Raw genomic sequence first — 27,104 nt, 5'->3', positions numbered from 1 at the left:
CTGCCTTCCCTCCTTCCCCGCCCGCCCCGTCGCCGAGCGGGAGGCGCCAGCGGTGCGAGCAGAGCCGGAGCCGGGGCAGCCTCCGCTGCCCGCGCTGCCCGCCGCCCTGCCCTGCCCTGCCCGCCCTTCCCCTCCTCCGTCCCGCCCAAGCCATGAACTTTGGCCGCGGCCCCTCGGTGGTGTTGAACGTCGGGGGCACCCGGTACTCCTTCTCCCGGGAGGTGCTGAAGGATTTCCCGCTGCGGCGGGTAAGCCGCCTGCACGGCTGCCTCTCGGAGCAGGACGTGCTGGAGGTGTGCGACGACTACGACCGGGAGCGGAACGAGTACTTCTTCGACCGGCACTCGGAGGCCTTCGGCTTCATCATGCTGTACGTGCGGCACGGCCACCTGCGCTTCGTGCCGCACATGTGCGAGCTCTCCTTCTACAACGAGATGATCTACTGGGGGCTGGAGGGCTCCCACCTTGACTACTGCTGCCAGCGCCGCCTCGACGACCGCATGTCCGAGACGTGCACCTACTACGCGGCGGAGGAGCCGCCGGGAGAGGCGGCCAGCGGCCCCGAGGGCAAGGGCCGGCGGCCGCCGGGAGCCGAGGGCGGGAAGTGGCTGGAGAGGATGAGGAGGACTTTCGAGGAGCCCACGTCTTCCGTGGCCGCCCAGGTCCTGGCCACCGTCTCCATCCTCTTCGTCATTGTGTCCATGGTGGTGCTGTGCGCCAGCACCCTGCCCGAGTGGCGGGCGGCGGAGAACCGCAGCGTGGAGGAGCAGAGCAGGTACACAGCAGAGTCAGTGAGGGAACCCTCAGGGTAGGAGGATCCTTTATTTTCCCGCTGTCCGGTCCCCGTGTGTCCCGTCCATTGTGTCCTGACCCTCGTCCTGACCATCCATAGCTGTAGCCGGCGCAGATCGCCTGCGCGCCTTAAAACCCCAGCCCTGAATTGGGGAACCGGGGGGGGATGTGGGGGTGTTTCGAGGGAGCGGCCGCTGCGCTGCAGCTCCGGCTCCCACCGGGCTCTGCCGGGCGGCTCCGAGTGCAGGGGAGGGGGCGGGAGCGTAGCCCCGGGCCAGCGGGGCGCAGGGAGCAGCCGTGCCGCCGGCAGCCCGGGGCCGGCAGGCAGGCTGGGGTCTCGGGCAGGCGGGCAGCGGAGCAGGTGCCATCGGAATAGGGCTCCTCTTCTCTGTAAGGGTGCATCCTCCTTTGCAGGATCTTGGAGCTCTTATTCTTCCCCTTTTAGGAGCCACGGGACTCCTTACCCACATAGAGAAGTTCAGACACTCAGAAAATCGTATTAGGCCTTACGATTGTGGGGGAAAAAGGACATAAAACCTTAAAAGAATGCAATTCCCTTCTCTTTTCCTTTAGGAAAAGCACAGTCCTGTATGTACTCTGCATGTATTCCTACAGGTCCTTCTGCTGGAGCACATCCAGTGCCTGTTACGGTTCTGCTTTTGTAAAATCTTGTATGTGGGAACAGCCGTACCCCCGTTCCTCTTTCCACCTCAGATTCTCTATGTGGAGAACACAGGAGATGATCAGACTGAGCATTAAGCTCTTGCAAATGCATCATGTAAGCGCCCCAGCGTATGAGTGTAACAGATGTTTACATCTCCTTTAGATAAAACGTGTGTAAGCACACTAAACATTGCAAAACAGTTGCAGAAACCGGAGCACGGGGTGTAAGGCTCAATCCCGAGCCTTACGATTAACAACAAATCATTTTTCATCTGCTTTGTGACCTCAGTTCAGGGTTACATCCATGCGACTCTGCTGACTTCAGTATCATTGCTCACTCTCTTCCCTAGAGAACAGAATCAAGAGCACTCTGATAGGATTTCTGCCATAAATAAGACTGACATAAAAAGGAAGAAGTAAACATTTCTTGTATTTGCTAGCTTCTCCCTTCTTTTAAAACAGACAGGATATTCAACAAAAAGTTTTCAGCTTCTGCTCTGCTAAAGAGGCCCTACAGTGAAATCGCAGCCTTGTCGTTATGAAATCATCATCTTTTACCATAGAGTTAATTGGAATGTGATATATTATATCTTAGTAGCCAAATTAATTCCTTGGAAAGTGTTTCCATAGTTTCCATTAGCTTAATGGAAAGCTGCACCTGTATTTCTGATTGTAGCTGAGCCAAAGAATTAATTGTATGAACAAAAAGAAAGCAGGTACCGATTGAGAAGCTGTTGATTCCTACTTAGATTCAGGTATGTCAAAGTTGCTCTTACTCGTTCTTCCAGTTAAAAAGCCTTACTTAAACTTTGCAAGGTTATTTCAAAGGGTGAATGCTCTCGGTGATCTTTTTGTGAGGCAGCAAATTGCTTAAGATACCCCCAGTAGACAGGGGAATACAGATGCAACACCACTATAGCACTAACGACATCGGTCGCGTCTTTGTTCACGTCTTCATGGTGTGGGAGTCAACAATTTTTCTCTTACTGAAAAAGTTCAACTTGAAGAGGAACAAGGCATAGGACATGCCATTTTTCTTTCATAGTGCCTTTGTCTTCAAGAACATCTGTATTATATACACACATAATTTTACTCTTCTGAATGAGCACATATTGTATATCAAGTATTTGAAGGATAAGGTCCTAAATACTTGTAAGGTACAATGTAGCCAAGCACTTCACAGGGCAGTGAAGGCTGCTTTTAAAACCAGAAAGACCACTATCAATGGCAGGGTGGATTTCTTCAGCACTGGTTGTCATACTGCGTGGAATTGCAACAAAAAAAGAGAGATAACCGTAAAAGTTGTGGCTGAACAGTTTCTGACCATCTTTTTGCAAAAGTCTGTCGCATGTAAACACCGATACAGGCTGGTTCATTTCACGTGTGACTTAACCTGTGTGCTCTCACTGCACAGGAACTGATAGCAATTTAATGGTGAACGCATGGAAAACAGATACCGATGTGTTCCTCTCTGTCCACAGCTGGTCACCTGCTGAGGTGGCCTTGTTCTCTTATGGGAGCTGCTCCTTTCGTTATTGCATATGCTGCATCATGACTAAAAAGCCTGTTATAGCTGGGAAAAAAGCTGTGAGCTACAGTTGCTTTTAAGTGAGTGATCCAGTTTAGTTACAACTACTTACACATGCTATAGGATTTGACCTAATATGCCCAGTTGTCATCTGACTTTTTTTCCCTATATTTATTTATATTTTATTTTCTTTTGTTTGTAGTTATTTTGTTTTGAATTACTTAGGTTTTCAAAACCTAAGTAGCTAAGTGTCTTATTTGAAAGTCTGACCGCAGAAATCACACAGCAGCATCTGGGATTGCGTACTCTGGAAGTACTGTCCATCTTAGGTGAGAAGGCTTTTAAAAATCTGGCCACTGGTTTCTGATACATTTAAAAGTTTGAAGCCAAATTCTGTCTTTTGTTTCTTAACCAAGTTTCTTCATCGAAATAAATAAATTCTATCTTACATGATAATATAATAATTTTTGTCAAGAGAAATTGTGACATTAATGCTGTATGCAAGTGAGTTTTGACTCACAAGACACTAATTACTAGTATGAAGACTTTACATAATTCTAAAAACATATTTTGAAAAGTTTTAGAAATGAAAATTGAATGGGCTTATCTAGAAGTCCTTAGGCTGTAGATTTTGGATGTAACCGACTATTCAGATCAGCATAAGCCACTGCTTAGAAGAGGCGAGAACTACCTCATGAAATTCAGCAACCTTGATATTTTTAGTGTCTCACATGCTTACTAATAAAAACTTCATGTCCTTCGCTCGATGTTATGGTACAGTTCAGAAATGTGCCACATGGATAATTTCTGTGGCTGAACTGTGGGACCCGTCCCCAGAACGGCTTTGGGCAGCTGTAGTGAAATAGCTCTAGCAGTGTGTCTCCAGCTTACCTGGACATCATCTCTAGAAGTGAGGGGGTCACTAACTCTGTAATTTACAAAATCAGCCCCTTTAATGAGGTTTGCAGTGAGGGTTACTGCAGCTGCCAGCTAATACCAGCTGTGTTTGTTTTTCTTGTATGAACACCTCTTCACCAGGAGAGGAATTGAACCCACCAAACTTTTCTCAGAAAGCATTACGTTCTGAGCATTGCGTTGCCCGCACTCTCAAAGGGTGAACAGCCTACAGATACTTCTGATCCTTCGGAGTAACACCCTTTAGAGGGCAACAGAGAAGTCCCCAAGTAAGCCTTTTTAAGGAGAGAGCGTTGGGGAGTCTGACCTCTGAATTTCACAGATCTTACAGACACTGACAACATAATTCCCTGATTTGTAGAGGGATTGGCTTCCCCAGGTCCATTCTCAGGATGAGGGATGAGTCATTAAACTTCTTGCAGTTTAAGGTTTTTGCTCTCTTCCCTGCATTGGCACATTTCACTTATCAGAGCTAAAGATTTGCACAGTTTAGGAGCAGACAGCAGGGACACCTGTCTCCCCTTCTGTTGCTTTTGGCAATTGCAAGTCATCTTTGCTCTCCTCTGAGCTGTGCCAGCAGATGCATACTGCGAGTCTCTGATCAGGGACCTGTCCATAAACTGATCGTAAGCATAATCTTTTGAGGAGAGCTTCTCAAGCCTGTAATAGGAAGTCATTTGAAGCTGCTTGACTTACTGCCAGCACAGTTCTATCTACCTGCCTTTAACTCTTTTTCTAACGCTAAATACGAGTAGCTTGTTAGCACAAGGGAGAGACTGTTGCCCCTTTTCCACTTACTAATCATTATTAAATTTGTATTGAAAGAATCATTTGGTTATCAAGCCTATATGACTGCTGTGTTCTTAAGCAAAAGCAAATAAACACAGTAACTTTGCCAAACAGCAGCTCTCAACAGATGACAGTGGGCTTTTTTTCATCTCTGCAAAACATCAGCTTAAAAAGTTGCATTTGAATTTGAGACACACAAAAATCATTATTCCTTTATGGTGGTGGAATTTCAGAACACCCGAATGCTCACGCCCAACATCTGTTCAAAAAAAATTAGAATTTCTTTCCTGAGTAAGATCTAACCTGAACACCACATTTTTTGCTAAGTTAAAACAGTAGGCTGAAGGTAAAGAATGGAACTACAGACCTAAGTTAAAAACATGGACGTGGATTCTTGTAATGAATGTACGAGCTTTTTGAAAAATATATGTACCACAAAGAACAGACGTGTATCACTGCCTGGCCACAGGAGAATCTTAATGAACTCAACCAGGGCTTGGTGCCACTCGTGTTCAAAGTATATGGAAAATATGCTGAGAACCTCAGGGCTCGAGATGTTCATATCCAGGTATCCCCCGAGAGCTGAGAGAGGCATTTGCCACTTCCCATGGGGAGTGCTGGGTCATTACAGCCTCCTACATAAGGCACCGGAGTTTAATGCATCAAGATGTTTCATTGCTACCAAAGCAAGGACAGAATGGAAAAAAGCCAGCAAGGTTTTTAATGCAGGGAAACGAGCTGTTCAGTGGCCCTTACTCTACAGTTTTTACTGAGACAGAAACCCTGTTGATTTAAAAAGGATTAAAAAAAAAAAAAAAAAAAAGACATTTGCTGAAATGACTAGGAGTCTTCCCGAGCAAGAATTTGATCATTCTGGCTACTGCTTGGATGTTTTTCAGGTTTTATGTGCTTTACATGGAAATAGGCTTTAGCAACAATTTAACAGATCGGTGCTGAAAGCCTTTAATCTTTAATCCTGTCATATACTGTCTTTAATCATATCATCCGTTTTCCTCATGTGTCCCGTTTATGTGTATGTTTTATTTACAAGCGCAATAGATCATAGTGCTACTAACGATGATTTTGGCTAGATTTCAACCAACTCACCAGGGGATATTGAAAGTATACAAACTGGCATGCTGGGGCAAAGAATAATGCTAAGTTGACATATTCTAAGACATTCACAACATGATTTTTTTAGTAATAATAAACTAGTCTTGTTAGTGATTGAAAAAAATAATTTCTGAAGGGGTTTAACTCATACATAAAATAGCTTATTCTGAAAGGAAGTTATCAGATGGAACAAAAAATTGAACAGTGATGGGATTTAGTAGAAACGAGGCTCACGAAGGCTTGATTTTCCATTTGTGTAACAAAAGACTCATTAAAGCAATCTGGAAAGACTGTTAAGTACCAAGAGGCTTAAAATTTTAGGAGAAAAACCCTCTTTCATGTGCTTAGGTCTGGGACAATGAACAGTAAGTTTGAGCAGAAATAACCTGTAACTGAATAAAAATTAGGACTTAGTATTTTCTCTTATTATTTATAAATTTTGTGGGAAATCTTCAAGGAAACACTTCATGAATTTGTTTTTAATTTCCCCTCTCCTTTTTGAATACCAGCTATTTTGAAACTGAACTAATGGGGGAAAAAAACCCAACCGAAAACTGTGATGGAAGTTTATAAAATAGGTGCTGCATTTTACCAAATAAAGCTCATTATTAATTATATAGTTACAGATTTTAATACACCATTATTCCAGGAATAGGCAATGAAAGGCAGTCTGTCCTGTGAATATGCAGCAAATATTTTAAGAATTGATTACAGAAGATACAGTAACGTTAGTCTTCTGAATGTACGCATTTTATTTGACTTTGACTTCATACTCGGTTCTCTTAAGGACTAACTGTTAAATTTTCTTTCTTTATTAGATGTTATTTATCCATTAACAAGGTTAGCTATAACAATAAGTCACTATAAGGAGAGGGAGACTTGATCTGAAGGTGGAAATATAGTATGTAGCTCCAGATTTCTCCACAGGCCAGAGGTTTCTAGTTCTCACCAAAACACTTACTTTTATGTGATCCACCAGGACTGCTGTAAACCATCTACACAGGCAAAAAGGAATGACAAGAGAGGAAAAATGATAAATGTTTCACTGGTGGCTAAGAAGTAAGGAGAGGAAATAAAAAATATGGGACACCCTTCTTCATTATCTTCTCCCTAGCCAGGATATGTATAATTGTTGAGAAAGAAGGATAGATATAGAATGGAGAAAGGGAAGTGCAATGTATAATGGAGTGGCAGTAATGCATCTCCCACTGTCTTGATCTTGCTTTGTCATTTTTGCATCAGTGATGGTCCTTAGCTCTTTTCAGGTCCGTTCTACAATAAAAGGCTTCTTCAGTCCTTCCTACCTAAGTATAACTGATTTACAGTATCTCTTGTGCTAGGAACTGCCAGAGTAAAACAATGGATTGATCACATTTCATGGATTTTTACTTGCATAACCATTCCCCAAAGTTATACCAGACCACTGAATCAATGTCGATTCACAAAGACTACTTGTACTGAATCACCATGACCAGGACCTAACTTCCTTAAATCTCAACTCAGAGATAATCTGCCTAATTTGTGACAAAATGGAGGAATCACATTTCCAACATTACCAGGGCATCAGGAGGAAACACTGAGTGCAAAAGCTCTAAATTGTATAATTATGAATTGCTTTTTCATTTAAATGCTCCATGTCATAGGATACAAGCAGCACTACCAGAGAAATCTCATAAAATGTAATGAAACAGAGTCTGTTGGAGTTGTTCAATATTCCTGGCGACAACGGTCTATCCAGATACAATTTTTCTTTTAATCATTACATGATATCTCAACTAGCCAACGTATAAGTACATTCAGATTTTATCAGTGCATCCATTACCACGATCTTGCTGTTTGACTGATTTTTCTAGGGAAAGTCTTAGGTATTTCCTTATCATGTGTAAAAAGGATTTAAGAGAACTTACCCATTAACATTTTTTTCTTGACTTTTTTCAACGTAAAGGAATGACAATCCACATTCATACAATAACTTTCATATATTCATACATGGCTTATGTTTAGAAGACATGATGATCTGAGCATTTTTGAAAATAAATTAAATCTGCATCTAAGGTAGTCATCACTCACTATCATTATTAAAAGCACTAGTATTTTCAAAAGCTTAATTTTTAAAAGAACACATAATTCATAAGAGCAAGCTATTTTTGAAATTCACAGGTCTTTCCATGAAAAGGTGCTGACATGAACAAGTATTTTATAAGCACTTTATGAAGAAAGGCCACTTGCTTACAGAACTTTCATTGTTATTCATGAAACAAGAAAACCAAGGTCTGATTCTATGTGAATAACTAAGTAATTAATTTATGTTCACTTAAATTTGCTGTGTCTGGAATTACAGTATACCTTACAACTTTACATCAACTGACTGTTACTGTTTCCTCCATTTTTTAGTGTAAAACTAAAGTGAATGAATGAATGAAATGAAATTAATAAAAAATAAATAAAACGTTATGACACTTTAATGAAAGTTAGTTTATAGAGTCCATTAGTATAATTACAGCAGTTACAGAAGAACATTGTCTTTCTAACAGGCTGTTGTCTTAATAATAACAATAGCTTTCAGAACTAGTAAAAAATAATGCAGATGTGTTAGGGAAGCAAAATTTTAGGTTTGAAATGACAGATTATTACTTGCAAAACATTATTACATTATGTTTCTACAGACACTACCTTGTTAGGATCCCTGCAGTAGTAAAAAAGCTCTGGTTGTAATGTAGTATTTTCAAATCCCCAATCTCACGTCAGTTTGGTTTCAGACCTGTTGGTATGAGAATGCATTGGTGACTGGCTTTTTCTTTGCTCAAACTGTTGGTGAAAAAAGATAAAGGAAAGAGGGAAAGATTAGTTCCCATTACCTCCTGTATTAAACAAGTGAGCACAGTCTGAATTCTTAAGATGGGAGATTTGAGACTACATGCACAACAGTTATTAAATAATCTTACAGCAACATTTTCATCTTGTTTCTGCCTTCCACTGGTTTCAGATTGAGATATTGATTGATTCTGTGATTCTGTGATTCTCAAGTCTCATTCACTGCACTGGTACTTGACAATATTTAAGAACATACTGAAATCACCTTCCAGAATTTTTCTTAAGGCCATTATTTCTATTTGGCAAGTAGGTGATCTTGCCTATTGCTTTGGTTACCTTGACATTTTTGCTGCAACACAGTTTAGGTGGAATTACATTTAACACAAAAGAAAAAAATTCAGTAATGCAGAGCATAGTGGTAAATGGGAGGACACAACTTCATTACTTTGTGTACCCAATGATGAAAAATAAAATACCAACTGTATTTAGTGGCAATTCCTGTAAAGTTCTGAATATAGTTCTATGTAAGCACCTGTTTGGGATGCATATCAGGCTGGTTTAGATTGGTTCCTGAAGAGCCAATTTGCATGAATTATCCAATGCAAAAGCTGATTTCTGCCTAGTCCATCTTCACTTCCATTTTAGTTTAGCAGTCTGGTTCTATACCTTGCTGTTCACAACCAGCCAGTTCACTGATCCATGGTCCTTGGCATTCCCAATTGGATCAGGCCTCACAGATTTAAAACAAACACAAAAAGGAACAAAATCCCCCAAAACCCAACCAACAAAAAAAACCAAAAAAAACCCCAAAAAAAACCCTGTTCCAGATAACGTTACACATTCCCATCAGTGGCATACCATTTCCTGTAGGGTTCCAGTTGTGTAGGCGTATTAGCCCAGTATTATGACCAGTAGCAATCTATAATTCAAAGAAAATGATCAGTGAGTGAGTTCTTAGCAATGATCAGTTTAAACTCCTCTCTAGATCCTCAGGTTAATTGCCGAAATCTGGTGCTACATGCGCAGGATAATAGTGTGGCTTTCTGTTTGTCGTTTGTGAAGGTCTGAGTGTCAGTTCGGAAATATCTGTGAACAAACCAAACATCCACTAAAGCTTTTGCACAGAACATAAATATTGTACTTTGTTTCTTTTGACAGGATAATTGAAGCTATCTGCATAGGCTGGTTCACTGCAGAGTGCATTGTGAGGTTCATCGTCTCCAAAAACAAGTGTGAGTTTGTCAGAAGACCTCTGAACATCATTGATTTACTGGCAATTACTCCTTACTACATCTCTGTTCTAATGACAGTTTTAACGGGGGAAAATTCGCAGCTTCAGAGGGCTGGAGTCACCTTGAGGGTCTTAAGAATGATGAGGATTTTTTGGGTGATTAAACTGGCTCGTCATTTCATTGGCCTTCAAACACTTGGTCTGACTCTGAAGCGTTGTTACAGGGAGATGGTGATGCTACTTGTCTTTATCTGTGTTGCTATGGCAATTTTCAGTGCACTTTCCCAGCTTCTTGAAAATGGGCTGGACTTGGGAACAAAGAATAAGGATTATGCCAGCATTCCTGCTGCTTGTTGGTGGGTGATCATCTCGATGACCACGGTTGGTTATGGTGACATGTGTCCCATCACTGTACCAGGAAGGATTCTTGGAGGAATTTGTGTGGTTAGTGGCATCGTTTTATTAGCCTTGCCAATCACTTTCATTTACCACAGCTTTGTGCAATGTTACCATGAGCTCAAATTCCGATCCGCTAGGTACAGTAGAAGCCTCTCTGCTGAATTCTTAAATTGACCAAACTTGCATTCTGTTGTAGTTACTTGCTAAGCTTTGTCTTAGAAGAGAATGGTGGAAGGTCCCTTCGCGTGTCCTCCTTGACTGGATGGTCCTATGGAACAACATTCTCGCCCGCCTGGAGAAAGCCCGTCACCATTCAGACAGAAAGGATGGCCATCTGCCTTGGGCACCTTGCAGGGAGAGGGAGTGATGTTTCAAATTTGAGAGAACAAAATTGACAAAAGAGGATTCAGAAGTCCTCACCAGACCATTTTGGTCTACAGTTTGCCTTTCCACACAAAAGCAGAACAAAAAATGGGCTTAACACTGAGATGTGTCATTCCCATAATAACACCCTATACCATTCTAAGCAACGTGTAGCAGAAGTTTTTCAAAGACTTCGATCTAAATGCTCCATTAGAGGCATTGATAACTGCTTGCCTGAAGTATCTCCACTTTTAACTCAGATAACCCAATTAGATACTGAAGAAGAATCACTGCTACTTTTGAGCTTCGCAACAGAGTAGAGCTGGTTCTATAACTCAGGAAAGATGAAGAGTATAGGTCTGCAGGGCAAAAAATCTTGAGGCCTGATTCTGATCTTTGATGAAGCACACAAATCTTCTGTAAAACCAGTGAAGTCAGTGGCATTGCTCTGAATTTGATAATTTAAAGAAGTGCAAGAAGTGCACCTGTGAATGTTGTAGCAAGGACTTCCTTAGCCACAATTAATTTCTTCTCTGGAACCAAATTGTTAGTAGAAGCAAGTGTTGTACTTTAGAAAGATCAGCATAAAAAATCAGGCATTGATAAATATATTTTCTGGTAGCTTAGTGGGGAAGCTATCCAAATTTTCCGTACATTCAGTTCAACTCCATCCACCTGAAGTTACACACACATAAGCATAGATTTTTTTTTCCCCCATTTAATTAAACATATATATCATAGTGAAAGTTCTCTAAGACAAATTCTAAGATTCCATCACGTGAAACAGCCTGGACAAAGCACTGGAAAACAAGTAGCTGCTCCCTGTCAGATGAGACTCTTCATCATCTCTATCTGCAATCCCTACTGAAGGATACACTTTAATGGCAGTTTTTAAAACAGTAAAAAACAGTTAAAGCAGTAAAAACAGTTTGTAAAAAGCCCAGAGCATACCAGAGAAAGTAAAATCCAGAAGTGTGAGTTGCACTTGGCAAAATGGTATATCCTCCAATGTAACTAGAAAATTAAAATGCATCAAGTTAGGTTCTGAAATATTGTTCACTACATTTCTTGTGTAGTACTGCTTAATAGCATCGTTCAGTATAATTCTGAAAGGCTGCTACGTAGAAATGCGCAGTTAGATACTAAAACACATTAAGGTACAGCTTTACAAATTTGGGTACCAATACACATCAACAGGGAGCTTTCTTATTAACATGGAAGTTCAGAGTCGTCAGCATAGTTGAAATTGGTGTGCTTGCCTGAAAATACCGCATTTACTATTAGTGTGCCGTAGAAGCATCTTTTATATACATATTTGTTAAAAGCTTTAGAAGTAAAACGAGTACCACCTAGAAAACACATCTCTGGAATTGTTCACTCAAATAAAAGTACCACATTGGTCAGTAACCAGTACATTGAAGGCTCTACCCTGAGACCTGAAAAATTCATTATCATTTTAAGTGGTCTTTGTCTTAAGTAGTCTTAAAGAATTACATTGCAAAGACAATTTTTCTGACACCTGAAGAGAATTTTAGTAGCCTTCTTACAGACAAGTTTGACTTCTGCTTCAATAGTTTTCCAAGACTACGTTATTAAGTAACGTTACAGCCATACCTCTGTTCCTTGCCACTGACGCGTTCTGGTGTTCAGAAGGTTAGCTCTGTAGTTCCCAGTACTACTATATTTATGCCTTTTATATTAGAATCATGTCGTTCAGAAACCAGCTCCAGCATTGCACAGAGAGGTGAGTATGAGATAAGCAAAAATTTCTTCCTTAGGTGAGATTCACAGCTGACGTTAGCTAGGCAAGTTGTGACTTCAGAGACACTTAGATGTTTTACACCAGCGGAGATGCTGGCTCTGTGTTCCTGCATGTGTACCTTTATATATCCTGCATATATTACATATTATAGTCAGTCGAAATGGTTTTTTTGCTCGTCACAAAAAATTTCCTCCTTGACAAAATTGAAATTTCAGGCCTAATCCAAACACAGCTGTTGAAGAACATGACATTTTCATCTTCTAATGAAAAGTTTATTTTGACAATATCAAAACCATTTTCAAGGAGAAAATAGCTCTTTTTTATATTCTGCTCCAATTTTTTTTCCATTAAACATAGGTAAAAAAAACCCACATAGGAACTTAGCCCTATGGATTTTCATATGCTGTTTTTAACACTTGGGAAAAATACTGTTTTTCATAAAACTCCTTAAAACTTAACTTTGTCTTTTGTCCGTATATTGTAGTTAACCAAACCAATACTCTGAGATACAACCCTCCTCCCACAAAACGCCTAAACCATCATCACGATGACAACAGTTTGAAATCCACACAGAATGTGAACATATTTTAAAGTATGTTGCAATCTTTATTTCAAGACAAAATAAAATGCATTTCAGCACTACCTATAAATCTAATGTTTAGATGCCTGTACAAAGGAAAAAATATAAATTAATGCACATAATAACTTCTGAGTACCAATTTGCACCGTGAATCATTTTGTATAAGCAATTAAGGACAGAAAGTTTTCAAAGATCCAAGCTATATGTGGTATACAAACAAAATGTTTGATCCTTTATAAAATGTTTTCCAGCTGAAGAATCCTTTCCCAGTGTAAAAAGATTATCTAATGAAAATAATCGTGAAAAGGAATGTCTGTAGAGATTATCTTAAATTGTACTTTTTTTTTAAACAGCTTATGTTCACTTTTTATATGGCAAAATGTGAACAGAATGACCTAATGTATTTTTTAATTTGTGTTATAATAAAATATTATTTTGAAACTGCTCTCTATATAAGTCCACTAAGGAGACATACTGGGGTGGGGTTTTTTCTTGCTTTTTTATTGTTGTATGGTTATCAGTGTGTAGACTTTAGTTTCCTTAGAAACCAAGTTGAAGTAACGTGATCTCAATGGTAGCCTTAAAACAGAATTTTGTAGTAAGTAAATAGGGTTCCTGACTTCTAGTAATATATGTCATCTTATTTTCAATGGACCACTGTTTTTTTAGTGAAACTTTAAAAAAACTGAATTATATGTGTAGTCAAAAATAAGCATACTTTTAAACAGATTAAACTGTTTTACTAAAAGTTTACTTGAGACCAAGTTTTACGCAGACATGAGATGCAGCGCTCTATTTCGAAATACAGCATTTCAAAGCCAAGTGAAGACAAGCTGGCTCATTTCTACTCATTGCCAGTTTGAACCCTATACAACAAAATACTTCATGGACAGTACCTCTTTCAATACCAAGATGAAATACAAATATAATAAAACTGGGGATAAATGAAGACAGCTTATAATTGTGATCCAGCCTTTCTGTTCATCTAAAACTAAAACCAATGCCAATGAGTTTTGAACTGCCATTGTATGTTTTGATGACAACAAAGGTTAATCATACATTATACATTACGTTCAATCCTTAGGACTGACCTATTGGGAACTATATATTGGCTGCAGTCCTTCAAGGTACTGCATGCCATTTAAAAGCATTTGATCATTAATGAAATCACTGGAATGGAAAGCTGTCTAGTGTACATTTTCCTTCTACAGTTCTACATGAAGCACCATCCCAAAGATCACAAAGAACCGAGCATTATAATTTCCCTTGATGTAAGACTTGGAAAAGATACTGTCTTGATGAATACCTACCCCCCCCAAAAAAAAAGATTAATTTGATTGGTCATTTTAAACAGTTTTATCAGCATAGGGATCAGCCATTTAAATATGTGATACTCATTCTTACTGTATGGCTTATCCTGGTGTACATAGGAGCAAGTTTGAGGAAGGCAGAAATCCTGTTAATGTAAGATTCATATCTTGATACCCATGTATTTAAAGGAAAAGGTACTGAGTTTTCATATCATGTATGCAATTTGTGCCCGTAAAGGAATCGGTCTTCAGCTTTTGTAGCGTTCAGCCCTCATGTTTCCAAAATAAAACTGAAGTCCTTATGGGTTCAAACCACTTGTCTCTTCCCCTCTGGGTAACGACTACAAAAATCTTACCCGATCTGAACGTCTGCCAGGAAGTGGTCATGTGCACACACCAGCCAGCTAAATTCAGCAGCCAAACCAGCCAGTTTCCTGGGAACCAGCACAACGAACAAGGTCTGCTGTGCTCTGAATTTTCTCCCACCTAAGAGGTTCAGGATAAAACTGATTAAAGTTTGATCATTTGAAGTACCTTGAAAATTTTAAATTATCCTTTCAAATGAGCTTCTAAGGAGACATTTGCTGGAAAATTAAATAAGCTACGCATAGCAAAAAAGATTATATTGCTTTATAAAAAATGTTTCGCTATTATTTTAAAAAAGGAAATTGCTTCATTTTCTGTTATTTGTTTGTAAAAGCAAACATGCAGGTCAGTAAACGTGATGCTAGTTAAACTTGCTATATAAAACAGATCCCCGTTGAAAATAAGGAGACTTAGTGAGAAAGGTCTTCCAGGTTTGGTAGAGCTGTGACAGTTTACACTAGCTGAAGAGCTGCCCCAGCCCGTATGGAAGAAACAACAAAACACTGGTTTCATAGTGAAAAACTAATATGATGTATGGCCTGTGAAGTGCAACACGAAGTGGGGAGTATCTTTTGCAGATGACAGGATAGGTTAAGCATCAAGAAGGCCGCACAGTGAGCAACCAAGACTGACAATATGCTTGACAAGAAATTTAAGAGCTACAGAAGAAGAATATAAAGCTTTGGTCAAATTAATGAAATGTGAATGCTTGCAACTACACATTTTAGACTCCTTGATTCTTTACAAATGCAAAGGTTTATAATTTTGTATAACATTAATTTTATATATTGTTTGCTTATCTGTAAAGAAAAATGTATACGATAATTTGAAAAGGTAATAAATGTGGTTTTTTGATGTGAATACAGAATTAGATGCATAAAAATTACATAATAAAATTTGCTGGTCATGTTGCTATATTTCATGGACTAGTGGTCAAAACACGAATGTTTATAAAATGTGTTCTTTTTAACAAATTAATTCTGTGGCTATTCATACTGGCAAAAACTTTTCCTTTTAACAATTTTTGGCTACTGAGAAGTCTGCCATTTAGAACTTAGGAGTTTTACTCAATAGAAAATTTGAATATTTGATCCAGAAGTTAGTCTGAGACAAAAAATAAAGTTAAACCTACACAGGGTTACTCTTCAGCAACTGAATATCTATTATAATTATGGACAACAGAACTGTCAAAACAAAATGAAGAAGCAGACATAAAACACATACATTGTTTCTCAAGGATTATTTATAAGAACAAATCTGGAAAAATGGATTGAGTTTGGCTTCAAGTTCAAGGTCTGAAGAGAAAAATCTTCTTCAAGGGAGTCAGGCAACCAGCAGTGAATAAAAGCTACCTAATATGACTTTTGCTTTGTTTTAGAAAAGCTATTTGTCATCTGGGTTATGGAAGACAAAGTCTTGGATGTAAATGCTAGGTTACCCTGAACACAAGACTAGGGACCCTGAAGCTCATTTGCTTCCCTCTTCACAGCAGACTCCATCTCCAGCACCTCCATCTTGTTTTCTTAGACCTTTCTCTTTCTGCTTTCACCTGATCCTCACTGAAGGAGCATTAAGGTTAAACATTAACATCCAGGGACTGAGGCTGCTGTTAGCTTTGCCTTCTTTTCATACAGACTGTCCCATTCACATTTGAAATGCAGTTCAACTCCAGATTAGATAGCTGAGAATAAATATCCATACATTTCTGTCTCAGTGTAGGATAAGAAGCTCTCTCCTCCCCCACAATAAATGTCACATATAATGGGAAGAAACAGTCATGCAAAGCAAAGCTATTACAAAGCAACACAAAATAGCCTAAATCATCCACATCCCACCCTTCATCTACAGTGTTATCCTGGCACCTCGCATCCCACAGCCCATTGAAATCCACTCACAACTCTGCAGTAAAGGTCACCTATCTGCCTTTGGCCACCTACTCCTGCCAACATGAGTGGACCTGACAGCCGAATTGCCAATGGGATGTTGGAGTTACAGATTTGTACTTCTTTACTTTTTGGTTGATTACTCTAAATTGCTGTTTCTACCAATAAACTGTAAAGCAAACTGACCAAGCTTGGACAGTACATTTTCACTGGCTGGAAATACTGCTGCTGGAAATACTTCCACCAGCATGTAAGAGTCATGCTAGAAGCAACTAAGAGCCTCAGAAACTCGTAGGCTTTCACTCTAGTATTAAAGATCCCAGTTTAAGATCCGTAAGAGGAATTAGTATTTTTATGTTCCCTGCTGTGGGGATTTATCCCTACTTAAGAGTCCAGGATTGTCATGCTAACTGAAAGGACATTGCAGAGAGCAGGTGGAAGACTAATGAAAAAAGGAAATGGGGCAGAGGGATAGGGAGAGGTTAAAAACACTAAATCCAACAAGGCAAAAAACTCTTGAGACAGTAATGAAGTCCTTTCTAAGTGACTCACCAAAACCTAAGAACATGCAATGCAGATAACTCTCAGACACTAAACACCATAGGACTTTGCTGTGCTTTTCAGCCCTCTTCGCCATCTCTGCTGCTATCCTACCATACCCTCCCTGAAAATACATCTCTGCTTTCTTCCTTTGCCAGACTTTTTCCATCCAACTCCTTTCCTCTTTGGTTTTTACCTTTTTCCTAGCTGCCCCATTTTCTTTCTGCCACTAGCCACACTGGCAGGCTTCTGCGCTGGCACCAAATATTTCTGAAATCACAGTGCCAGCCCACTGTCTGCCATCCCATCCTGCCCATTTTTTTTGTCCTACTGTCATTTCCATAGGTACATGCTTATATAAATTGAGCATCCTGCCCCTCAAGGAACTGTGCTAAAAAGCAGTTCTCCAGTCTGCTCATCCCTGGTAAGTGTAACCCAGCAGAGACCTGCCTCCTTTGCTAAAAAGAAAAGCTTTCACCTATTTGTTTGGGTTACACACTGTGACAATAACTTGTATTGCCAGCATCTGTGATTTACTGTTTCCCTCTAAATGTTTTCTGAATGTGCCTGCTCGCAGATGCAGTCTCTCAGATCAGGAGAATAAAAGAGAAATTGGCACCGTCTCATCCCATTCAGCAGTCGCTTCCCTTTCCGTCATGTGCTAATGACTACCATAAAGCATAGGGCATCCACAGAAAGGGGATCCAGGGACTGCAGGCTACAACTCAAAATACACACAAAAGCAAACAGAGGGCTTTGACTTAAAACCTCCCCAAGAGTCACATCTTTTCCTTTCAGAGATGACCACTGGAAACTTCCATGAAAATGTGTCATCTCGGCATGAAGGGTCCCTAACCTAGCCTTTAATCGTGATAGCTGGGACAGTAAACACAACCTTTTGCTGCTTAACACAGGCTAAAATTGCAGTTAGCACCACATCAGCCAACTCCTCGCACTCTAAGGCTAACGATAACATATGCAGCAAACGCTGCTGTGTTCAGCTCCATAACTTGCGCTCCCAAACTACATCTTTATCCATTTTCTCCTACTATTTTAAAGCAGGATATACTACAAACAATACTTACTACTTTGCTTTTAAAAAAAGTATGAAACAAAAGCTCAGCTAAAGCACCATAAGATAAGCACTACAGTACTTGATTAGGCATTTTCACTGCTCAAAGGAGAGATACAGATCTCCTGAATCAAAAGATGTTCAGCCTGAATGTTACAGTTCAGAGGGAAAACTGGAAGTCCATTGTAGAAACCTGCAGTTATTTACCAGTAGTCATAAACAATCCATAAACTCCCTACTAGGTCTTTTATTTCCTCCTTGTCTATTAAATGTGCAAATCATATTTTATGATTTCTTTTTTTTTGTAACCAACTTTAAGAAAGTTATTTAAGCTTTAAGGCTGCAATCACCCAAAAAGGAACAAAAGGGAACACACATAAGTATTGTTCCAAAGTTCTAATTCGTTTACGTGTGAATCAAAGTCAGCTCTTAGATTACATTGAAAATATATGGGACCTTAAGCAAAATCTTTTTAGTAGCATTTGGAAAATGTTTCCCTTGTCTCTACCCATAAAACTTTCCTGTAAGGCAAGTGTGTAGATCTCACTCCTAATTCATTTCTCCCTGAAGCACTACAAATATGATGCTATAATTCAATAACCTAGTGAAAGCAAAGAACGAACTTGGAGTAATTTGGTTCCCATTATTTTAGTGTAATGTCTACACTATAAGGCAAGTGTTTAGCCAGTGCTAAGAAGCTTGAGTTTGTAGTTTCAGATTATATTAATCTGATACCGTCTGTTTGGTGGCAACTGGATCTGGGACAAGCAATTTAATGGGGTCAGAGTGGTGCCTCCAGCAATCGTGAGGATGCATAGAAGCAAGTTTCCATTCTGCCTTCAAACAGTGAGAAACAAATACTGTAGTCTAAAGGAGACAGGGAATCCTTCAGGAAACTATAATCACATCAGCTCCACACTGCAGAATCTAAAAAGAGAACTACATTGGAGAGGAGAAACAATCAAGAGTATGCAAAGTAAAAAGCAAGTAAAATCATGGTGCCAAATCTCTGTTTCCACATCTGCTCACCACCCCTTTTCAGTTCCCTCAGGCTGCATATAGGATATTTAAGAGTGCATAGGATATAGCACTCTTAAATGAACATGCCTGCACCACCAATGGTACTGCAAGCTCTGATACTCCCTGAGAAAACAGAACTCAGATTTTGCCATTGAAAAAGCCCAGGCTCCTATATATCGAGCCAAATGAAACTCTCTGTTAGCAACTGGCACCACAGAACCTATGCAAGACAAGGGAGCCAGATACAGTTCAGCAAAATTTACTGTGAAAAATCTTTAGGAGGATGTTGTCAAAAGACATGTTTTCAACAAAAATTTTTACTCAAATGGTAAGTGTGGTCAGCAACTGAATCATACTGCTTCCATCCACGTACACATACCTGCACTCACACGGGTCATCTCTTGCTTGGGAGGAAACTATAAATAGAGATGCAAAGCACAGTATGAAGAACTCCAGTCTAACTATAGGCTTTGTAAGGCTGTTTATGCTCTGCCAAAGAAAAGTTCCTTCACAATGCAGAGGCAGATGTTGCAGGCAGCATTTACTTGGAGGGCTCCCTATTTCTGCCACTATCCAACCCTGTAATGTGCGCAAGGACTTGGCTCAGGAACAGTTCCTTTCAGCTTTCCCTGCTGTTATTCTTCAGAGCATACTCCAGTCCTGCTTTCTGCAGAGCTCCTACTGAGCATCCCTCTTCCCCTCACTCTGGACTTTATCAGTGTTCTCCACACTATTACCTAATCTTCTCAACTTCCTTCTGCTATGCAGGGAAACGCTGTGATAAGGAGGGAGATAGTTCTTTCATCTGTTTGTACTCCCAGTATTACAGTGTCCCTATTCTGATGGCAGTAAGAAAGCACAGACAGGTATACAACAGCTGACAGAATATTTTAAAAGGAAAAAAAATATTTATAATGCAGCAAGACAAAGAAGAAATGCATCAAAAAACCTGCAAGCCTTCCTGAAACGGATCTGAGTTACGCTACCATATGAAGAGATAAAACCATAATAGTTACATGCTTATAGAATGTCAGTGAGACTACAGGATGCTGCAGGAAAGATAATTAGGAGACTGTCAGTTGTAAAGGTATCACAGGATAACGGTTTCTGCTGCTGGAAGAATACAATCCTCAAAAATAAATGTAGTCAAAACTATGCATTATTTTCAATGCAGGAGACACTGATCTCATGGCAGCAATCTTATTTTTATTATGTTACCTCTGATGTGCTAAATGATCCATAAAACAAGAATATTTCCTATGAGAAAGATTTGTCTAGTAACCAGACAGTTGACATTAGTACTACTAAATTTAAGCATGCTTTTTTTTTTTTTAATCAAATAGAAACCCCGAGTACAGCCTGCTGACAAATAATGTGGGCAAAGCTGTGCCTTCTGAGTGAGTATGGTAAGAGTTCAGCCAGCTCTGAATGGCTTTATCCCATGGCAGTACTTGGAAGGGCTTAGAGGTAGTAGCTGTGAATAGGCAGGCATTGGGATCTAGAAAATCCATCCTCACATCCCATCTTCCACAGTTTACCAGGTTGTGCCTACTGTGGGAAGCAGTGGAGACGAGAGGCGATGTGCAGAATGATACAGCTGATGCTGAAGACCCGACACCCACACCATACACATTTGCGGCGGGGGGGGGGGGCGTTGCTACTTCAGGCTAGTTCTAGTCTGGTCCTATTGTCTGAGTGCTCATTAGCAACTGGAGCACATTAGGTGTGTTCCTTAAGTGCATCTTACAGTCGACCAGGAAGTCCAGCTTCATCCAAAAAGATATCCCATCTGTGGGCTTCAAGCCTGCTCAGTGATACAAACCAAAGCACAGGTATAACTTGGAGGTTCACTTGAAAAGCATATTTCTGATTAAAAGCTTCCCAGTTGAGTACTTCTGGAGGAAAGTTCTCTTTTTGCTCCTTATATTTCCGTTTCTCCTCTGTAACGTAGTGGAGATCTGTCATTTTCAACCTTTGTGGATCCGCAGAACTGCAGCCATTTCACTGGAGCTGCAGATGCAGGCTTTTCTTAGACTACATCTTGGCTGAGTACTCATGGTGCACTGCATGGTCCTGGTTTCCTATTCACTCAGTCTAGAGACTCAGCCAAAAGCTGCAGTAGTTTCCTTCCCATGGAAAACTGTGTCCAGGAACAAACTGGGAGATGACTCTTCGGCTCTGCATCCTAGACATATCCTTAGCTAAAAGGCAACCAAAAGATTTTACAAGACATGTCTAGTGCTCTCACAAGGATGCTTAGATGTAAAGCACTGCTACTTGACGGCACCCCCTTAAGAATTATTAGCAGTGATCCTCTGGTGGAAGAATTGCTGTTATTCTTGTTTCTTTGTCCTGAACAGCATGGGTTCAATGCGCTCTATCAAACAGGATTGCCTCAACATGTACCTGTAAGTCACTTTGCACTATGTTGAGGGTGGAGCTCTAACTAACAGTTTATACCTTCTTCAGGAAATTACAGCTCCGAAGGTACCAGCTTTTGAAACCTGTTACCTATGATAGTTGTTACAGAAACTCATCATGTGAAACGAGGCTTTCATCTATTCACGTTCCTTATATCCTGAGGTGTGAGACAGGAGTGGTAAAACATGATCACATGCTAAAACATGAATAAACTGACGAATTTTTAAACCCAAGCTCATGATTTTTGAACAGCTGGTGTTGGCAATCCTGCGTGTTCATTGATTATTGCCTTCTCCAAGAGTAGATACAGTGCAGTGTCACTGTTGGGAAAGGGTAAATTAAGCCCAAACATAGCTGTATAGAATGTTCTGAAATGTGACTGATAATTACTAAAATTAGGTACGAGTGACTAACAAGTGGGCGCTGGACCAAGAAAACAAAAGACTTGGGTATTTAAGTCAAGCCACCTGGCATAAATTGCCCCATGCATTTCCAAGACAATTGTGTTTTAGTTGTTAATACTGAGAAACAGTGCATGGGATCTTTGCTCAGGCTATCACAATACCCTACTATCTATCTGCTTCATACTATACAAATGTACAGAGAATTTCCTCTAACACACGTGCAGAGGAAGGGTTTTTTTTGTCTATAAATCTTCTTGCCTTATTCAGGGAAGTTTGTTACAATACTGCACTCAGGATGTGGTTGTCTCTGGACTCCTGTCCGTGGATTTGAATATGAGAAGGCTGGCAAGAAGAAATGAAAGACAAGGACAATGCATCATCCTCCCAGTATCTACAACATATCTGAGAAAAATAAACTTTTTCTGTGGACTGTTGACTGTTTGAGAGAGGGACACTTATAGCCTAGGGAGGGAGAAGGAAGAGGTGAAGGAAGACTTTGGCAGCAGTGTGAAAACAGAAAAACTTGCAGATACATTTACCTCTTGATGTCCAGAGAGACTGCTCACTTTATTTGGGAACTTATTTCACTACCTGTATAATGTTTAAAGGAAAAGTTCAGGAAGAATAAGATACTGCCATCATGAGATTTCCCTTCTGGTTGTAAAGGAAAAAATATGTCACAGCAGAAAGCAGGCAGAGAAACTTCAAGCTGTGGTTGTCCCTATCAAAGTCAACAGCATGAGGCAAAGTATCCACCTTCAAGTACAGCATTTCAAAAGTGGGAAGTGTTATAAGCCATAGAGATGGGGCCTGGGGATTTCAAGATTACTTTCTCAAAAGTAGAATAAATAGGGCTTTTAGGTCATTATTATTTTACTGACAGCCAACACTGATGTCTCAATCGGATGAAAAATTTACCCTCGCTTCTGCAATTCTGAAGATAAAGGGGAAAAAAGCAAACACAACAAAGCTGAAAAGTAGTGAAAGCAATACTTACTGTAGGTTCCTATAATGCTTTTCACATCTGGAGACTGGAGGATAAAAGATTACTTCATTGCTAACCTGGAATAAACCATTACTTTCACAATTTCCATTCTGCTTTTATGCAGGTAACACATAGCTGCAGAGAAACGGTCTACAAAAAGCATAACTTACTGCCCCAGAAGCATTATTCAATCATTAGGCTTTACAATAATTGGATCATCAGGTTTTCAATTCCTTAATTTACTTTCTCAGACAAGTTCTGCCTGAGAACCTGGAAAGAATACTATACATACGTAACAAGAGGCAGATACCCCCAATAAAATTCAACACCTTTAAAAAGATTGCTGATCCCCATCATACTACAGTCAACACAATGCCCTTATTGCCAAAATTGCTATTAAGTAACTATTACTATCAAGTATTTCACATGTAGAAGCCTTATGTCAAGACAAAGACGTGCCCATGAAACAGAAGTGAAATATGGATTATTTCTAAATTAATAGAGAAGATATAAATGTCTGCCTCTTTAATCCAATCTCCCTCAGAAAAAAAAGCAATAATTTTGTTATGAGAAAGACACATAGTAAAACTTTGGTTAAATTTATATTAATATTGTAACTGTATGAACAGTTTTAAAATTAAAAACTATTTTTATTCATTTTCAGCATTGTTAAGTCTATCAAAGAGAAATCTCTTAGTTGACAAGAGCAGTGTATTTCCAAAAGTCATCTGTGCTGTATTCAGTGCAATAAATTCAGGTACGGGTTTTAGAAGTAACTACTGCCTTATTCTGTGCATTTCTTTCAGTTGATAACATGATTCAAATGGAACATGTTTACAGTGTCACAGTCTCCTGCATTAATAGAGCTTATGCTTGGTGATCATCTCCTAGTTTGGGGGGGTTGTATGTATTATTTATACACACACACAGAGACACACACAAAGCAAATATTAAGCAAATGCGATCTAGTGCTCTTAAAAATGAGTACTGCATAAACAAAACATAAGTGCACACAGCAATTTCATGTTCTAAATCCACCCACACAGTTGTTCTCAGCAATTCAAGAACAGAGCTGCATGGGCAGATTCACAGAATTTGAGTTACAGACATCTGTGCTGAAATAATGATCAGCATATGAAGGTTTTGTTCATTAAGCAACAGAATAAGGTCTTGGTTTTTTATTTATTTTATCCTCAAAAAGCAAATAAATACACAAAAATCACAACAACAACAAAGCAGCAGAATAAACTCAAGGTATTCTGCTTCTTTCATTCACTCCCAGAAATCTACTCATCTAGCAGCATAATCTTAGTGCTATTCCAGGAGAGAGCCATGATAAACCAACATGTATGAAATCAGTTACCTTAAAAATCTGGAAAAAAATGGAACAGATTAAACTACAGTGTAGCCTGTAGGGTAGTATTGTCTTTAGCTGCTGCTAATACTACACTGCAAATGAAGTATAAAGTAACAGACCAGATGCAGAACTACCAGTCCCCATGAATTATTCGTCTCAGTGCCTAAAACTCAGAGCTCAGCTTAAAGTTCAACACAGGAAGCCTTTTTTCTTCCGGGACACTTTGTTTACATTAACTGTACATGTTTTTATGGTCCACAAGGATGCCCAGTTCTTCTTTGAACCCTGGTAGAGTGAGTGGCCTCATTTTGCCCCAATTACTTCCTATGGCAATAAGTTTTACAGTCTAATTACCCATATGTCAGAAAGTCTAATAAGCAAAGCAGTCTTGACAAAAGTCTAGAGATTACAACAGAAGATGGACAAAGAGCCTGAAGCAAAAACAAGTTTCTTCCTTTAAAGGGAAGAGTTTATGCTATTGATTTTACTTTCCTTTTCACGGAATGTCCCCATGCTCCTGTGTTACAAGAACAACAGCAGAAGCTTCACTTGTAACTGTAATTTTATTCATGTCATCCTCCCATGCATCTCTCTTGCAAGGGAAACAATTCCCCATCTTCAGTTTTCTGAGCTAAAACAACAGAGAGACAGTACCTAGGTTACGTTTCAACAGCTTGCAGCACAAAGTTTCACAGCTTACTTTTAAGCACTGAAAAAGGGGATATATTTGTACATTTTTCACAGCCTCCTTGGAACTCCAGGGCACAAACCCTTTCTTTCTGCAGCTTCCAGTCAATATTGAATCATGTCTCAAGAACTTGATTCAGGAGCATCCATGAAGCAAGAACTAGTTATACAATCGCATTGTCTCCATGCCACAAAACCTGTGCTCCTCTGGGATTATAACATGTACTGATATTGGGAAAAAATGTAGAAGAGCAAAATTTAAAACAATCTTAGTAAGCAAGCTTGCCAACCATACCTATTTCTCCTGGCAAATACTGAAATAGCTGGACAGAAGGAGCTAGAGGGCATCTGCAAACAGATATGCCCAGGGAAGGTTCCAGAGTAGTTATAATACCAGCCAGATCCCATGGATTTCAATAGGTCAGGACTGTTACCACAGAAACCTAGCCATGATTCATAGCATTTCTTTCTAAAAGAATATGTATACCCCCTCTTCAGGGTCTTCTGCTCCATTACAGACAGATTTGTAATCAAACATAACTTCTAGTTTAGTTTTCTCAGAAATAAGTAGAATCCTGATCAGCAAATTCTTTTCTACCATAAATTATGCAGTACATGTTCCCGTTCATTAATACTGCCTAGTCTTGAAAGCTACAGGGATTTCACAATTCCTCCTGTAACATTTACAAAATATTTCCATAAATTTCCTACTTAGTGAGCAAATAACATATCCTCTCCAGTTGATGTTCCTAACACAGAGTCAGAACGTCAACTCAGGGCATCACGTATGGAGCATCCAGCTGGTTCTCTCAATGAGAGGACAGCAGAGACTGAGTTTGTGGAATTGAAGTCTCACCAAGAAGAAAACCCGCCTCCAGGGCAACAGGCACAGATAAGAACTGGTGCAACAAGGACCTCTGCTTCTGGTTCATAGGCCTGGTCTCACAAGTAAATGGACGCACAGGGCTCACAGGGGCTTTCCTCATTACTGAGCAGCAGTTATCCTGTATAAGACACGTCTGTTCAGAAGGGGATAAATCCAAGAAGACTCAAGGCTCCATTTTGCTGCCACCAAACTCAAATTCTAAAAACTAAGTAGAAGGTGTTACACGGGTGGGTAAAGAAATCATATCATACGTATTTTTATACGGGTATTTTACTTTCTAAAACATCTCCTATGAAGAGATCTTCTCCCCATTTATAAGCAAAGTATGTTTTAATAGTTTTCACTCAGCGCATGACTACAGATATTTTTATAGCAAGCATATCTGCAAAACTCTCTGTGGGACTCCTAACAGGCAATACTCTAACTGGTGCAGGTCACCAACGAGTAAACATTGTCAACAATGATCCTTTCTTTTTTAATAAGCCCTCAGTATGTTTAATCTTAACCAACAGTAGGTGTCAGACTCCAATAGCAGCAGGATGCTCCGGATTACTAACAAGATCTCAGCTGGCAACTGCCTATGGCCCGAGGCACGTACAGAAGCCAAGCCACCACTCAACACCTACAGGCCCTTGAGCTTAAGCATGGCAAAACCCCACCGTGTTGTACCTTCAGCCTTAGGGCTGCTGGACTTCTCAGGAAGATTCAAGTCACAACAGAAGCAGCATCACATCCTATTCCCCTAGCTCACGAGGCTGGTTTCATTTAACAAAAGTCTTATTCTATGAAACAAATTATAGATTTCAGGTGTTTTCAAAAGACGGTGGGAGAGAAGGGAATCACTTGATGGAGACACAGAGATTAAGTTCCAGAAAACAATCCCGCTGCTGCTCCTTGTTCGTTTCTATCAGAAAACAAACACTCCAAAGCGAGCCGCCACCAAAGCCCGAACACCCCGCGCCAGGCAGCAGAAGGCGCACACGCCGGCCGCCCGTGACCACCTCCGCGGCGGCAAGGCGGCGGCCTGAGGGAGCGCCGGGGCCGGCAGCGCTCAGGAGGGGAAGGGCGGGCTAGCCCAGCGCTGGGGGACCACCGCGCACACGATGCCTGTTTCACCCGTGCGTGTCTCCCCCCCGACCCGCCCGGCGGAGCCCCACCACCGACCGCCACACGCGACGATACCCGACCCCGGCCCGCCCGCTGGGACCCCCCGCTCCTCCCCTC

The 27,104-nt window shown here is 40.2% G+C and overlaps 1 protein-coding gene and 1 long non-coding RNA gene across 5 annotated transcripts; one reads left to right on the top strand and one right to left on the bottom strand.

Moving 5' to 3' along the window:
- Window positions 1-152: 152 nt before the first annotated feature.
- Window positions 153-10,418, top strand: KCNG3 (potassium voltage-gated channel modifier subfamily G member 3). Of its 2 annotated transcripts, none has more exons than XM_068409739.1 (2): window positions 153-775; window positions 9,773-10,418. In XM_068409739.1, the coding sequence occupies exons 1-2, from the start codon at window positions 153-155 to the stop codon at window positions 10,416-10,418; spliced, it is 1,269 nt and encodes a 422-aa protein (XP_068265840.1). The 2 variants fall into 2 exon arrangements, with proteins under 2 accessions (XP_068265840.1, XP_068265833.1); XM_068409732.1 differs by having other exon boundaries at window positions 153-808.
- Window positions 8,245-27,007, bottom strand: LOC137668318 (uncharacterized). Of its 3 annotated transcripts, none has more exons than XR_011048922.1 (4): window positions 26,550-27,007; window positions 14,616-14,745; window positions 11,559-11,621; window positions 8,245-10,591 (listed from the first exon to the last, which is right to left on the bottom strand). It is a non-coding gene; the product is annotated as an uncharacterized lncRNA (long non-coding RNA). The 3 variants fall into 3 exon arrangements; XR_011048921.1 differs by lacking the exons at window positions 8,245-10,591; window positions 11,559-11,621; window positions 14,616-14,745 and adding exons at window positions 20,336-21,341; window positions 22,963-24,938; window positions 25,851-25,998; XR_011048920.1 differs by lacking the exons at window positions 8,245-10,591; window positions 11,559-11,621; window positions 14,616-14,745 and adding exons at window positions 20,336-21,341; window positions 22,963-25,998.
- Between the last annotated feature and the right edge of the window lie 97 nt (window positions 27,008-27,104).

Source organism: Nyctibius grandis, chromosome 1 (assembly GCF_013368605.1).
Source record: "Nyctibius grandis isolate bNycGra1 chromosome 1, bNycGra1.pri, whole genome shotgun sequence".
In the NCBI taxonomy this organism is placed as follows: domain Eukaryota; kingdom Metazoa; phylum Chordata; class Aves; order Nyctibiiformes; family Nyctibiidae; genus Nyctibius; species Nyctibius grandis.
This window is presented reverse-complemented; position numbering and strand designations above follow the sequence as displayed.

Coding starts and splice junctions, on each gene's coding strand:
- KCNG3 (XM_068409732.1), top strand. CDS start 153: ATGAACTTTGGCCGCGGCCCCTCGGTGGTGTTGAACGTCGGGGGCACC. Junction 809..9,772: donor TCAGTGAGGGAACCCTCAGG/GTAGGAGGATCC, acceptor TTCTTTTGACAG/GATAATTGAAGCTATCTGCA.